Source organism: Tetranychus urticae, chromosome 2 (genome assembly GCF_039701765.1).
Source record: "Tetranychus urticae isolate SD_2017Ah chromosome 2, NJAU_TeUrti_SD_1.0, whole genome shotgun sequence".
Classification (NCBI taxonomy): domain Eukaryota; kingdom Metazoa; phylum Arthropoda; class Arachnida; order Trombidiformes; family Tetranychidae; genus Tetranychus; species Tetranychus urticae.
The window spans coordinates 527430-543228 of record NC_142959.1 but is presented as its reverse complement, the minus strand read 5'-3'; the positions used below and the strand labels follow the sequence as shown (position 1 = coordinate 543228).

The window sequence follows — 15799 nt, the reverse complement described above, 5'->3', positions numbered from 1 at the left end:
GAGGACAATTTATTGATGAGTGGTTAAGTTAACAGTTGAAGTTCAATGGAACCCTTGTCGTGATTTAAACTGGACTTTTTTCACTAGAAAAAATGAAAAGGTTTGAGTTCGCCAGTTGGTATAAACAAAAATTAAACTGTGACTGGTAGCTTACTAGATTGAACCTAAAATGAAGCATAAAACACTGCGCTTGGTGTAATTTTTAACAGTACTTAGGAATTGATTTGCACCTGAATTTTACATTTGAATATCAACAGACTCTTTGCATTAAATGTTGCATTGCATTTACAGTGAATGATACAAATTGAAATGACAAGCCAGGTTGAAGGAAAAATCTTGAAATTTCATCTCGAAAAACATTGAATATTGAAACAAGATGCAATCTGATTGAGATTTTTTGAAAATTATTTTTTACTCATCTGGTAACTCATTTTTATACCAATTGATGCGCAAAGTTAGACTATTTTCAGGTGAACTTCTATTTTCCATGCTTGTGATCTATCACCATCTTTACCTTTGCTTGCTAAGATTAAATGTAAAAGTAGATGAAAAGATGTAAACTCAATTCTGGACAATTAAGGGGCATTTATGTATGAAAAGATGGAGCAAGAAAAAAATGCGTAGACACAAAATTTGCATAGATATTGAATTTTAAAGTCGAGAGTTGTTTTGTTACCAAAAAAAAGTTGAAGAAGCACAAGAAGCAAAAAATGAAGTTAATCTTAATAATGAAATTGTATGAGGCATGAAATGAAAAGAGGTTAAAATTATATTAAAAAATAGTGTTTTGTCAAGTTTTCATTTTCATTTCATTTTTAATATTGACTGATTAAACTCCAAGTGAGACTTTCATTGACCGCATCAAATGAATAGAGATTGAAAAGGAAGAAGCAACAACAGGGGAAAAAAGAGATAAATTGATGATTGATCAATAATTTGATTATCATTTAACTAAATCAGCAGAAAAAAAGAGTGAAATGATGAAAGTAAAAATGTTTTATTATTGTCATTATAATGATTTGCTCTTGAAAATGTCAGTCAATGTGAAAGGTTAAAGGAGATTAGTTTTGTGTGTTTAGATTGAAAATGAAAATGATAGAGACAAGTTGTTCAAGTGATGATACAGATGAAGATGAGATTGGTGATGATGGGGATGATGAAGAGTATAATGAGTTCAGGTAAAACTGTAACATGGAAGGACAAATCCTGAAATGATTGGAAATGATTTACTCAAATTGAATTTATTCAGGCGAACAGTAAATTTCACCCTTAAGGAACTCATTTTGTCATCTTTTTCTTTCTCTCTCTCTCATCTTCCATCTTATCATCATTATTTTCATTTTCATCACCTTTCTCTCTTCAAGGTGAATCATTTTGTTTCTCTTCTTCTTTTTTTACATCACTTTGCTTGGGCTTGCATTTTACTGTTATTTTGTCACTCATTTCTTCATCACTTTGCGTCCATTTAGAAAGTTTTTTTTTCTTTTTCATTCCCTCTTTATCTTCTCTCTCTTCCAATCATCATCACCTTCCTTGCCAATCATCAAAATTGTCATCATAATCATTGTAATAATCTTTCACTTTCATCATCGCTTTTTTACTTTTCCTTGTTATTGTCATTTTGTTTAACCTAAATCCATTCATGCTTTCGGTTTCCTTCCTTTCCATATCACACCTTAACCCTGTAGGGTTAATCACAACAATTGATTACACTTTTTTCCTCTTCACATCATTTCTATTGCAATTTTAATTGCAACCCTTCAAGGCCCACCATTAAACCTCATTTAAATTATTCAAGTTATTTCAGCTTGACTTTTCTAATTGGCGCAAAAATTCAAGATAATCATCATTCATTAAGGAAGAGCACAAAAAAGTGATTTACATTTTCATTGAAAATAAATCTTTTAAGTTCAATTTCAATGTAACTCTTTGGTCGATTGAAAGGAAACAAAGGCTTTGCTAAGAGGTCACTTGGACTTGACCATGAACCTGTTTATGGTTCGATCAATTTTATTTATTAGTTTAATTGTTGATCGAAAAATTGTTATCGATTGTGGACCGTTAGATGGAGCCAATAACAAATTACATTCATTTGAACATTTGACTTGAGATGACATGAGTTTGACATTAAATTACGAGGTAGATCGAGAGTTGAATCAAACTCGGCAAGACTCACTTAATTGTAAACAGTTAGCGGTAAAATTTGACTAATATTAGTATAAATTATATTAGCATAAAGGAAAAGTCCCTGAATGGGGAGAATTGGAATGCTCATGTTCACTGGGATTGACTGACTGAAACAGTCTGTATTAACCCTGTAAATCTGATCATCATTTGTTGGTTTCTTTCTTTGAAAAACTCTTCATTGTGATTCATCTTTTCAGTCCTAACAGTCACTCATAATCAATTTACAATCATTTTCAACTCAACCCAACTGAACCTGAAACACGTGAAATTATCCAACATCCATCAAGGTAAGTCATTCATTTTTAATCTTCTTTGCGTTCCAGCAGAAAATTTTACAGATTATTTTCCACTCGAATTACCAATAAACTTTTATAATCAACTTTAAACATTGACTTTTGAAAACTGAAATTCACATGCAATTGTTCAAATATAATTGCTTTACATTTTCATCGAAAGCAAATTCAAAAATGATTCAAAATGAAGCAACAAAAGCTTGAGATTTCCATGATAAATATTATCAACAAAAGTCAATCATTTTTTGCAAAATTCTGATAGTTTATTACAGTTGATCCAATTTCCAACTTCAGATTCAATTCAATTAAACTACAATCGAAATGCAAACTTCAGCTGTGATTCAAATCAATAACCAGTTTCACCTTACATTATCCAATCAAGCCATTAAACTATCCATTATTCACTATTGTACCTTTTACCTGAGAAAACGAATTCTTTGTCAAAGGTCAAATTTACTTTAAATCATTCATTGAATAGACTCTTGTGAAACTATTTCAATCCAATTGAATCATTTCTTTTTGTTGATCGATTTCTTATTCTACCTTTATTTTCATCATCTTTATCCGCATCATTACCATGATCATTACCATTATCATTATAATTATCCTCATCTTGATCATCATTAACAGCAACATTAACAGTTATGCAGCAAATGCACTGGAATGGTCAATCAATTGCTATTTGACTTGAACAAAAAAGCAATGAAAAATGATCTGAAAAGCAATTTGTAAAGCTAAAGAGAAGCCAAAATGTATTTAATTTAACTTTAATTCAACTTTGATTGTTTCCTGTCAACATTTTTGTCTACCGATTGTTACTCCTTTCCTTACACCTGAAAATGATTATTTTTTCATTTTCGTATTCCAAATGATTCTTGTTCCTCCAATTAATTCTCAACATTATTTTTCTGTTAATTAACTTCTCTTCATCACCTTTCCTCTTCTTCTCCAACATGAATCAACATTCCCCATCATTTTTCATCTTGTTTCATCACCTTTACCTTCATCATCACATAATCAATTAATATGTTCACTTAATATGAAAACATGAATATGCTTGATAAGGTGATGGAGAAAAACAAATTATCTGTTAATGAAAAAGTAAATGAAAAAGAGTTGAACAATTAGGTTGATAATAGAGTGGAAAGATTGTTACCTTTCAATTAGCAAATTAATAAGTAACTCAAGTAAATAATCAAATTAACTGAATCAATTATTGACTTGATGAGCCACTTTTTAATTAATAACTTTCCATTGGAAGAAACAATGGGAAAAACAGTTTCCATGAAAGACTCCAATTACAAGGGAATATCTTTCAATGTTCAATTTGCCAGGTAAATGATTCAGGTTCAACTTTTTGCCAGCATTTTGTGATGACCAAGTAAAAAGGTTGATGATATAAAATAATGGGAATTGACTTGAGTGGCTTAGTTGCAAGAATAGGAATGAGAAGCAGAAGAAGAAGAAGTAAAAGAAAAAGAAAAGAAAAGAAGAAAAAGGATTTTCTTGTGAAACATTGACAGATTGTTGAAAATACATGATCATACAGAATGATGATGATATACTAGCCTTTACCTTCCCTGATGAAACTCACTTTATCTCTTCACTATTCAACTTTAATCTCATCTATTCACGCTCACATAAACTGGGCCAATTTAAGATTCATTGTTCATCATGATCCTTCCTTATCCTGAAGGATAACTCTAACATGTTAAACCTTGTTATTACATTGACTTCAACTTTTCCCTCTTCTCTCATTTTCATCTTCATCTTCCATTACAGTCTCTTCATTATTATCGTTCTGTCTCAAGACGAGAAGACGATGAAAGGACAAAATTGTAAATGCATTTATATCTGCTTAACTCGACTAATTTTCATTGTTACAACCAACAGGGTGAAGCAAAAAGAAAAGTCCACAAAAAAAGGAATCTCTGATAACTATTCATTCGTCTTCAGACTAAACCTATTGTTGATGATGATCAAGATGATTGTGATTCTCATTAAAATGTTATAAGCCATAATTGAACTCATTAAGCATCCGTAATCATCTCAATATTTTAATCACTTTTCCTGATCTCTTCTCTTCTGGATTTAACTTGTCCAGTTATCCATAGCCTGATGTGTTAATCAACTTTACTCAAACTTGTTGACTGTTGAGCAAAAATTTTTTTATTCAAACTTTTCTTTTCGTCTTACATTGGATAAAGTCAATGTTGACAGTTTACAACTGATTTGTGAATTAGAGGATTACACTTGTTAATCAGGTTATTGTGAGTCACATTGTATTCAGTTTTTTTGTTATTTGAAAACAAAAAACACGAAAAATCCCTGCTTAAATAACTCATCATGAAAAACAATCCCAGCACAAAATAATATAAAATAGATAAACAAGACGTTTCTTTGGTTCGCTATTTTCAGATTCATTTTCTTTCTTTTATATCATCATCTTTACCTTCTTAGTTGATCCTTCATCATCATCTATTGTATCAACATCATTCTCATCATCATCTTCTTATTACTTCTTTATGTCTATTCTTCAAATATTTGCTTGTAATTTTTTATTCTTCCTCTTCTTTGTTCGTCTTCCCTTCATTTTGAATATTTTTGATTCTTCTTTTTTTCCCATTCATCCAACTCTTTCCTTCACCTTTTTCCTCTCAATTTTACATCTTTACCTATTTTCATCAATAGACAAACATATTATGAAAGTAACAAACTTCAACAACAAACACTCAACTCAACTTATCCAAATTAACCAATTTGATTGTCAATTCTGGTCTCTGGACTTTTCAATGATCATTACAACAGAATGTTGTTTTTTTTCATCAAAAAATGTTGTTTAAAGTAAAGCAGCAAACAAAGCCTTGGGCTACTGACTTCATCTGATGCTTAGATTATCTTTACTTGAGTCTAGCACCACATGAATTCAGTTCATCCAAGCTTTTCAAATCACCACAAATTAACCAGCAATTATTGTTACCTTTTTCCTCTCTTCACACGGGTAAGTTAAACTTGATTTAATTAGACTTCTTTCAATTCTTTTAATCAAAATAATCTGTCAATCTTGCAAGATGGCTTCAGGTTAAACAATGTCAACTTCAATTTGGATTCAGTCAAATTCATTGTTGTAAAAGTTATTGAATGAACCTTGCTAAATGAAGTGAACTTATAATTACTTTACATTTTGTGTTGGATTTTGCATTCTTCTTCATCATCTTATTTCCCATTACAAGGCATAAGTAATCAGTTGATTGAAAAAGCGATCCAATTAATTGAAAGGGTAAACAAACAGGTATAATGATTATAATTGCATTGAGAGTGCATTTGTTTATTTTGAGAGATTCAACAGAATGAGATGAACAGAATGCAATCAGATTGAATGAGCAAAGATGACATTTTTTGTAGTTTGTTTGCAATTTGTGAAAAGGTAAAAATCAATTACAAAATAGTTAAATTCAAAAAGGTTTTGTCAGGTAATGATAATGTGTACCTTTGCGTATTAAATCAAGCAAACGTTATTGTTCAAGTTTACTTTGAAAGGCTGGAAATCAATGTTGGAATACAATTGTAATACAATTTAATTTAACACCAATTTTAACAACATGATAAGATGATGTTCACTGATCATGGATCGTCTCTTTTCAATGGCTTTTCATGGATAAACATTGAAGTAATGAGAAGTAATGAAAAGGAAAAAATGATTTGAATAAACAGTTTCAAGATTGGGTTTTGTTCAACCATTTACTCTGACCTTTTTGATTGACTAAATAGACACTTAATGAATGCAAAAGGTCGCAACCTTTCAACAAATAATTACACATTTCTATTCATTCTGTGCTTTTCAATTTTCTTTTTGTTTCAGTTTTCCTTTGCCCGATAATTATCTCACTTTTTTCCCTGTTTTTGGGACTTATTTTGCCATTGCACGTTTTAGTTCATTAACAAACCTCAAGTAACTGTCTTTATTGAGGTCGAGTGCTTGAAGTGTCAAGAGTCTTTACATCTTGAAAACCTTGTTAAATCTGTTATCAGTCAAATTCATGTCAAAATATTTTCTCCCAGTGATTCGAACCAGATTTCATGCTCTTTCTGTCCTTTCAAAGTTTCGACAAAAATGGTGTGAAGTTAGATGGCAATCTTGAGTTTCAAGTAGAGTGTCAATGATGGTGTTTAAAGGCACGTTTGATCTGAAATGTGAAACAGAGATTTCATGATTTTCGTTGAAAAATGGTCAAATAACAGTTTGAATCAACAGTCACTTTTGTGCAACTGATGAAGTTGATGTAAAATGAGATGAAAATAGAGGAAAATCAATAGTATCTTTATTGATTGCAATGAAATGAAAAATAAAAAGTGAAACAAAAAAAGTTATAAATAAATTGTAAACCTGAGCAACAGTTGCTTGTAACCCATTCTTGCATAGTTTCATGGTGAAGATGCCACCTTTTATCAGCTACTTACAACTGTTACTTGCAAATTGCTGCGAATTGATAAATTATGCACAATTAAGTCACCAATCTTGAAATTATAGTCTCAAATTGAATTTGCTTCCAATCAATAAGCTGATTCTAAATGTGAAATCTCAAGATGTTTCAGCTACTGAATGCAACCTGAACTTACAAGTTTCAACAAAATCGATAGACACTGCAGTTGAAGCATCTTCATTGATCTTTCATTTCAATAATTTATTCGGACATTAGATTAGCTTTGTTAAAGTGCTTTATAATACAATAGTAGCAATAAAATATCCAACCAATTTAATAAACAAATATATTAACAAAAGTTATATCTGATGGACTTTAACCGTTTATTGCTTGGTGATCAAACTCATAGTCAAGTTATCCTCTTAGATAATATTTTTCAGATCCAATGAATCAAATAAATTGAATAATTAATCGTCAGCTTATTTTGTACCAGATCATTGATAAGTAATGATTGAGTAACTCTTGAAAAGGAAAATCAAAACTCTCAGATCGAGGTGTTTGAAAAGTTCATTTGTTTATTGTTTTGATTCATTCTTTAAGAGATGAAAAGTTAATTAGTAAATGATGAAGATAAGAAATGCTGAACTCAGTTTGAATTTCAGTTGAAAAACATTTTCACACCAACTTAGTTTCACAGATAAAATCTTTATCCTATTTAAGGATATTGGTTTCAGTTTCTCAGCATGAACAGTCTTGAGATCAATAAGCATCTTTGGTCAATCATAAGTTCCAGTGCTATGTAAGCACTCTAAATTGTGTGTAACTATGCATTCGAGTTCGGTTGGATTTACGATACATTCTTACTGAACAGCAAATGATCTTTAGTCGATATTTCAGGTTGATTGAGGTGTTTTGTTGTTGTTTATCAAAAACATGATCGAAAAGAGGAGAGAATGGCCAATCGAAAATTGGATCGTCTAAGAAAGATGACCATTGCAACGAAAACTTATCTAGCTCAAATCGGTGCAAACTTAATGCTGAGATCGATATTGAAGTTTGAGTTTGAATAATGAAAACGAGTTCTACAAAAATTGAACTCTTTGATTGAAATTATAACCAGAATTGAAATATTAAATGAGACTATTTTAATCTCCTCTAATTGCCGAAAATTGAAGAAAATTTGATATTAAAGAGTGAACCTTTTCCTTATTTTCAAAGTCTTTTTTCATCATTTCCCAGTGAAATAGAAGCTCTTAATTAGTTGAAAATAAAAAAATTGTTAACTTCAAACACTTTTTCCAGCTTTTTCACCTGATTTGCAAAATAATCTGACAATTAGTCCAACTTGCACTGCAATCCAAAAAATATAAATCATTTATGTTGATAAAACCTAATAAATGAACAAACCTTTTTCTGGATTCACATTGAGTTATTTGATGTCTGATTTCATGATACTTTTTCATTCTCGGCGAAACAAGGCGATGCAGTGAATCAATCTAACAATTCATCAATCAGCACTGATCTTTATTTGAGTAACTAATCGATATTTCTATGATGCTAAATTGTTCTTGTTACTGATCAAGATGCTCATGCTTGACTATCATGCACGTTGCAAATGTATCAAATAATACAGTTTGATGCAAGTTTCACTTGTGTATCAGTGGTGAGATCATCAGCTATTTCAACTCATAAAATCAGAAATTTTTATGGACTTGACTTGTAATGAAGAATCTTAATAATTGGTGAACTAAACTAAAAAAGTTCAACAGTTAATCCAAATGAGCTAATTTACTTATTACTTAAAGAATCAATAAATTACATTTACATTGAATAATCTTGTTCACTGAATATTGTAAAGAGCGCCAAAAAAGAAATACTAGCGCCATCTTCTGATAATTAATACTATCTTATTTAACGGTTTCTAAAGAGTTTCAATTTAATTTCGTAATCTTGACCAACTGATTGGACTTTACTGCTACAATGGCAACTATTAAAGCTCTTGCAATTTTTGGAAAATTGCCCGTAAATTGTTTAGTGGAAAATTCGTCTGTGACTTTCTTGCAACAGTGTTTAAAATATCATCTCTTTAACAATGTCAATGGAATCTATGCCTGATGATTGCTTATTACAGATTTTTAACATGATTGATGATCCGTTAATACTTTTTAGGTGCCTTCGAGGTTAGTATGCTTTGAAGATTTTTGGAAAAAGCTTCGTTTTAACTGTCTCAAAAATTATCAATTTTTCTTACGATTCTCAATTCTCAATTTAAATATGAACTGGTTTAATAATAGTGTGCTATCATCACAGCTTGTATTAGGGAATGCAATTATTTTCAGTTATTCAGAAAATGGTCAACTCAATGAAATTTGAGACAATCGATTTGAAAATGTATTGAATATTTAACTAGATTGACTACAGCATTTTTGTTCCCTACACAGTTTGCAGAAGATGGTATCTTCTGCTCAGCTATCGTCTTGGAAGGGTTGAAAATCTGCTCGGTAAGTCGATTAACTGGAAAAAACGGCGGATAATGTTAATTTTTGATTCCTTACAGATTTGTATCATATTAAATGTAAACCCGGAGTTAAGTCTCTTTGTTTCGTTGGGAAGAAAAGACCACTTGAGGAGCCAATTTTATCAGCAATCTTAAAAAAAACGCCTAAAATGAAGGTAATGTCAAATAAGTATAAAAGTAAAAGATATTCATTTAATTAACATTTGATTTTTATAAACACTCAGGTAGTCTGTGTTGGGTTTGAATATACAGAATATGATAATTATGACGTAAACTGGGTGCAGAGGTCTCTCGATCGGCTCGCCCAACTGGAATCTCTCAAAGGACTAATAATAACTTACTTGACTAGAGTAAGAACGGTGAAAATTCCTGAAAATATTGAAATGCTTCGCACTGACGATACATACATCACAACAGGATTTTACCCTAGGGTCAAACAGCTGTTAGTAGACGATACTTTCTTCACTAGATCAATTAATCGTTTTCCTAATTTAGAGAGGCTCAATTTGCTGATCGATAACCGTAAGACTTAACAACCAAATTCAATTTTCAATTCAAAGTAATTATTGTTTTCTATATTTGATTTTAGACCCATCGCATTGGTATCAAGTGGCTCGGGCTTACCGATATCTATTCAGAAAGCTAAAAATAATTGAAATTGATACGAGTTATGAAGAATGTTTATCTGAGGTAAATCATGCGTGTCAATTTATTTGTCTTTGCCCGAAAGCGGAAAGTGCCCATATCAAAATAGCGATTGACCAAACTGTTCACTTCACCCACTTCAGACATGAGAATCTAAAGAATTTAGTAATTACTTATGTAAGCATTATGTTATTATCTGTCCATTTGTACGCACCCATCGTATGAATCCAATCAATCTAATGATTCCAAATATTTCTTTAACAGGTTGATTATGAATTGATGGGCGAATATATCTCTAATTTATTTTATCTACTGAAACGATTCCCAAATGTTAAACATCTTGCCATTAAATACGATACGAGCTACATCCACAGGTAGTGTTTGACTATTTTATAAGATAATGAAGCTAACCTTTTCATCACACAAAAAGCTTGATTTATTAGCTCTTTTCAAGAAAGATTTAGAAATGCGTTTTCTTGTAATTCATTCGCCTTTCTGAAAGTGGTTAGCTTTGTAATATCGAAAACACAATTGCTCATTTTAATTTTATTAATGTCAAGTATAGTAATTGTACGTCGCCTGAATCTGATTATGATGAATTTAAACATGAAGATTTTGAAGCTGTTGTCGAAATAGTACCTGGTGAGGGAATTGAATTGCAAGAAGGAGCTGAGAATGGAGGAGCTAAGGATGGAGGAGCTGAGGATGGAGGAGCTGAGGATGGAGGAGATGAGAATGAAGGAGCTGAAGATGGAGGAGCATCACCCAACCAAAGCGAGAGACAAAACCCTCCAACAGGATCGGTTATACCCTTTCTAGTTGTTACAATGCTACAGAAATTAGTGCTACTGGATATGAGAGATATAACGGGAGTTGATGCAACTTCCGCCATGTACGTGCACGACTACTGTCAGCAAAAAGGTCGATCGATCAAGTTCTACTTTGGTTACAGTGACGACAGTGTGGTTAAACGCGATTGGCCTGAATTTTTCAATGATAATGAGCGAGATGGTCAAGAATTCAACTTTATGAAACATTTGTTCCTTCCAGACTATAGGAGAACCCCTTTCTTTTTGGAACCATACTAACCTAAGTTTAAAAACGGACAAGAAAATGGAATGGGTCAAAAATCATTGGATTACAATTTTTCCCCATTAATTTAAATAATCAATTTTGGCCATGGTAAACATAATTAACTCTCTACAGCCAGGCCAAAACTTCATAAACATTTTTCCATAATTTTTCAAAAATCTTCACATCTCAGTCTTACCTGATGGTAACTGTTCTTATGGCAACATCACAATCACCCTTTTAATTGGGACAGGCTCTCAAAATGAAAAAAAAACAAATGTCAATGACAAAACAAGGATTGAAATACCGATCCTACGAAGCTGATTATAACGTAAAAATTTTGACAAAGATTTTCTTATGCTGCCATTGGACAATGATTAACTACTCTTTATTTATTTTGATATTTCGTAAACCAATAGATATTGTATATTACTATTGGAATTATTCATTCATCAATCTTTCGTGGTCTAAAGTGACCAGATGTATTAAAAACGATTTAAAAAAGTGCATTAAAAAAATTTTCATTTCGAAATGTGATTATTGTTTCAAGCAATTTAATGTTATACTAAGGCTTGTTTTAGGTGTGTATCCATTCAACAATATGACATTAATTTAATGGGGAAAAAGATCGAGTAAATAATGAAATTAATGTGAATAAATAAATGTACATGAAATTGGAAGTTATCGTTGAACTGGATGAAGAAAGTGTTGCCTTGAAAACAAGTTCACCATCTGATAATATTTGTAAACTTGCAACTTCCTTTGATAAATCAAAAGATCCCGATTTACCTGAAATTAAAACTGGCTGAGACCATAAACAGTCAAGCTGATTGACTGATTGTTCGTTTAAAAATTGACCAACATCTTCTGATCCAGTACGAGTGATCAACTGAGCCGACAAATTATTAAACTGAAAAAGACAATCAATGGTTAATTGTTTTGCTTTGGAGCTTCCAAATATTACACTTAAGGTGGCATTCGGTTGTGAACTGCCAACAGCTTGAGCATAATAGCTAAATAAATCCTTTGTTTGCTTTGTAAACAATTGATAATCATTGTTGCCATAGAACAGGTTACAACATTTAAGGTACTGCCTTCGATAAAAGGGGATTTGGCTTGTATCTGAAGCAGCAACATAATTGCTACCACCATAGCGTAACTCAACTCGCCACATGTTGTCGTTGAACAAGTCAACTGGTTTCCCATTGGCCATTGGCCATGCTGGATCACCCATTGAAAGTGACCAAGTGCAGCTCAAATCACCGTTAATATAAGATGATGAACCAGACTCGATTGATTGGCTATCCTGGTTAACTTGACTTGTTGCATTACCTTGAGCATTTTTCTTGCACAAATAGACAATTTTGGTAGTCGATTTAACCAGTTGAACAGCTATATTCCACGGAATGGTTGACATGACATTTTTACCGACAAGAGACATTTCAATGTCGGTCGATTTGAAGTCGGTTCCATTATCGATGATGTTGAATCTAACTTGAACCAGAGTATTTGCACTGCAACTCAATGAACCATCAGTTGCTACACAAATAGTTTTGGATAAACACTCATCGTTGCACCCAGTTCCAGCAGTTTCAATTGATTGTGAACCAAGAGCCAAAAAAATGAACAAAATTAACATTCTGGATTTCACTGTCGAGATGATTGTTTTACATATAACTTCATTCATCAACTGAATCAAGTGAGACATTTGTGGTTTGAATAATCAAAACTAAATATTTATATAACGATTATTCTGTTATCAAATTTTATTATATTGTAACAATTGAATGACTAACACAGTGATGATCAAATAAAGTTTACCTGGAAATATGAATATCAACAGTTTAATGGTATTTTTAGTTTCTTCAAATATTCCAGTTCACATGGTTTCTAATAAAAAGAACGGATATTAATCAGTTCTAATCAGTTACTCATTTTGATTGTTGCTCGTTGATTACATCGTTATCTCAATAGGTTCATCAATTTTGACAAACTGATTGACTCAAGTATATTTTTCAGTGATTGAACAAGGTTAGTCTATTGCCAGTGCAATAACAAGGTAAAACAAGGTTAAAAAAGAATGAACTTAATCTTTAGAACAATCTTCAATAGAACAATTGTTTAAAAATTTGCACAATGGTTTCAATTTGATCATTTAAAAATAATGAATCAGACTTTATGGAAATGCAGAAATGAATAAATCAGATATTTCTGTTAATCTAATCATGTAATTACACAAGTGGTTGAGAAGGATGTAAGCACCTAAGAAAATAACATTTATGGATTATCATCATCCATTGGATCCATCAGGTGAGGAAGATGCCAATACTGTTTGAGAATGTTACACACTTGCGTCACACACGGTTCTTCAAATTGACCTGAATAGGAAATACAATAACTTGTTATGAACTGACGATGAACAAGTAGTCCGTTTGGAAAATCTTGCATAAGCTATGTTTCATTTTTGTATTACATAAAAGACACAAATCATAATCATTAGAATAGACAAATTTTCATTTGAATGGAAAAAGTTGAAAGGTTATTTGTCGGCAGTGCATTTGAGAAGCAATAATACCACAATAAAAGATTGAGTATGAACAACTTAATTATAATCTAGGGTTAAATTGCTTTGAAATTACCTTATAACAAAATCGATATGATAAATTGAGTTATTCAGAGACACACTTATGGTTCTATTGTAACAAATTCACAAGTTCATTTGGAAGTGCGATTTTTTTGTGTCAATACGGTAAAAATAGCACTTGAATCGTCATCATTCAAGAAACGAATTGAAATTAAACGGCTTTTCTATCACGAATGATGGAGCTTCAAATCATAAAATATTTTTACTAAAATTGACATAAACACACAAAAATCCTTTTCTTTGGGTGTTTCACCAATGTTCGGTTCGTATGACCGCGTTAGATAGTTAGATAGTTAGATTTTTACATGTTAATTGTAATCGACTCTGTCAACTCATCTTTTAATTTGAATTAACCCCTTCAGACGATCTTTTACTCTGATTATATGTAATGTAAATATGGATAAACTTTTAATGCAATATTACTATGCAATATTGCTATGGACTATTAATATGCAATATTACTATGGACTATTACTATGGACTATTACTATGCAATATTACTATGCAATATTACTATGCAATATTACGGTGCAATATTACTATACAATATTACTATGCGATATTACTATGCAATAGTAATATTTACTAGTTATTTAAAAATCCTAACATTGTCATCGATGCTTCTACAAATGTTTAATTTTTGCTTAAATTATCTTTAACAATTAACCAAAGTCATTTCTAATCAAAATCATATTGTTGACCAAGAAAAGGAAAAAGATTTAGATTTAACAAGGATAAGGATTCTCATTTTCTTAATAGTTAATTATTAGCTATCATTGTTTCAGGAATTAATTGTAATTTTGATTTCTAAGTGATTTGGTCGACTGATCAAAATATAATAAAAATTAATCTTAAACCGCTGGTCAAGCTTGGTGTCAAAAACTTCATTAGTTTCATTATAAATTCACATTCAACATACGTTATTATTAACGTATACCGTTCATCTCATCTCCTTATCTACCCATCACTTGATCACTTCATCACCCTAACACGAATATTCTTACAAGTCGACAGGATGCAAACAGAAGCTGCATCTAAAAATTTATTACCAACTCAAGACGGCATTGGAGGTATCACTGATGAGGAGCGATCGATTCATGATAGTTTCGTTGTTGAAACTGAAGGTGACCCGACGTATGATTCGGCTGAACCTGTAAATCAAACAGGTCCATTTTTCAGACCAAAGTTACATGTATTCCAAGGTAAAGAGAGGGATATTACGGTGGAGAATTGGGTGAAGTTATATGAATCAACAGCCCTACGATATAAATGGAACCCTAATAAAATGATTGACCTGCTTGGTGAATATTTAGTTGGAGAAGCCCTCAACTTCTATTTAGATTGTCCAGATAATAGTTCTTGGTTGGATATTAAAGAAGCATTGATTGGTCGGTTTGGTGTTAAAACCGTTGACCCAATTGTTGAGTTCGATAGACTGAAATTTTCTCAGACTAAAGGTGTTACCGAATATTTCGAGAAGAAACGAAGACTCGCTGGCTTGTCTGGTTTACCTGAATCATCGGCAGTAACCTTGATGATTGAGCATCTCTCTGATGAATTGAAAAGATGTTTTATCGGTCATCGAGCCAAGACATTCAACCAATTCTGGGCTATTGCCAAGACAGCTGAGGTTACTTTAACCAAAAGAATTAATAATTTCCATCATTATTCTGACCAACATAATAAACAACAAAAGAGGAAATTTGAACAATCTTTTAAACCGACCAAACGAAAATTGAAGGGTGCATGTTGGAAATGTGAAAAAGCTGGTCAACCTAATCAAATGCACTGGTCAAACGAGTGTCCATTGAGGAAGAATTTTTCCCAAACTTCACAGGTTAATCAAATTAACCATCAAGCTGAGTCAAGCACATCTGCTCCTCTTTACCAACCAAAATCGCAAGTTAACCAAAATAATTTAAACTAGTAACCAGACCTGACTCCAAGCCACTCCATCTCATCATCAGAGGTTGTGTAAATGAGATTGAAATAAAAATTTTGTTTGACCCAGGTTCAT

The 15799-nt window shown here is 31.8% G+C and overlaps 1 protein-coding gene across 6 annotated transcripts; it reads left to right on the top strand.

Moving 5' to 3' along the window:
- Positions 1–8932: 8932 nt before the first annotated feature.
- LOC107368819 (uncharacterized) lies at positions 8933–11670 on the top strand. Of its 6 annotated transcripts, none has more exons than XM_089268358.1 (8): positions 8933–9084; positions 9346–9405; positions 9462–9577; positions 9647–9944; positions 10012–10244; positions 10332–10441; positions 10633–10751; positions 10797–11670. In XM_089268358.1, the coding sequence occupies exons 1-8, from the start codon at positions 8997–8999 to the stop codon at positions 11153–11155; spliced, it is 1383 nt and encodes a 460-aa protein (XP_089124484.1). In that variant the 5' UTR covers positions 8933–8996; the 3' UTR covers positions 11156–11670. The 6 variants fall into 6 exon arrangements, with proteins under 6 accessions (XP_089124484.1, XP_089124483.1, XP_015792190.2 ...); XM_089268357.1 differs by having other exon boundaries at positions 10633–10753; positions 10784–11670; XM_015936704.3 differs by having other exon boundaries at positions 10633–11670.
- Positions 11671–15799: the final 4129 nt, after the last annotated feature.

Bases quoted from the DNA above. Each gene is read 5' to 3' on its own strand.
- LOC107368819 (XM_015936704.3), top strand. From the start codon at position 8,997: ATGTCAATGGAATCTATGCCTGATGATTGCTTATTACAGATTTTTAAC. The intron at 9,406-9,461 runs GTAAGTCGATTA...GATTCCTTACAG, and splicing joins AAGGGTTGAAAATCTGCTCG to ATTTGTATCATATTAAATGT. The intron at 9,578-9,646 runs GTAATGTCAAAT...ATAAACACTCAG, and splicing joins AAAAAACGCCTAAAATGAAG to GTAGTCTGTGTTGGGTTTGA.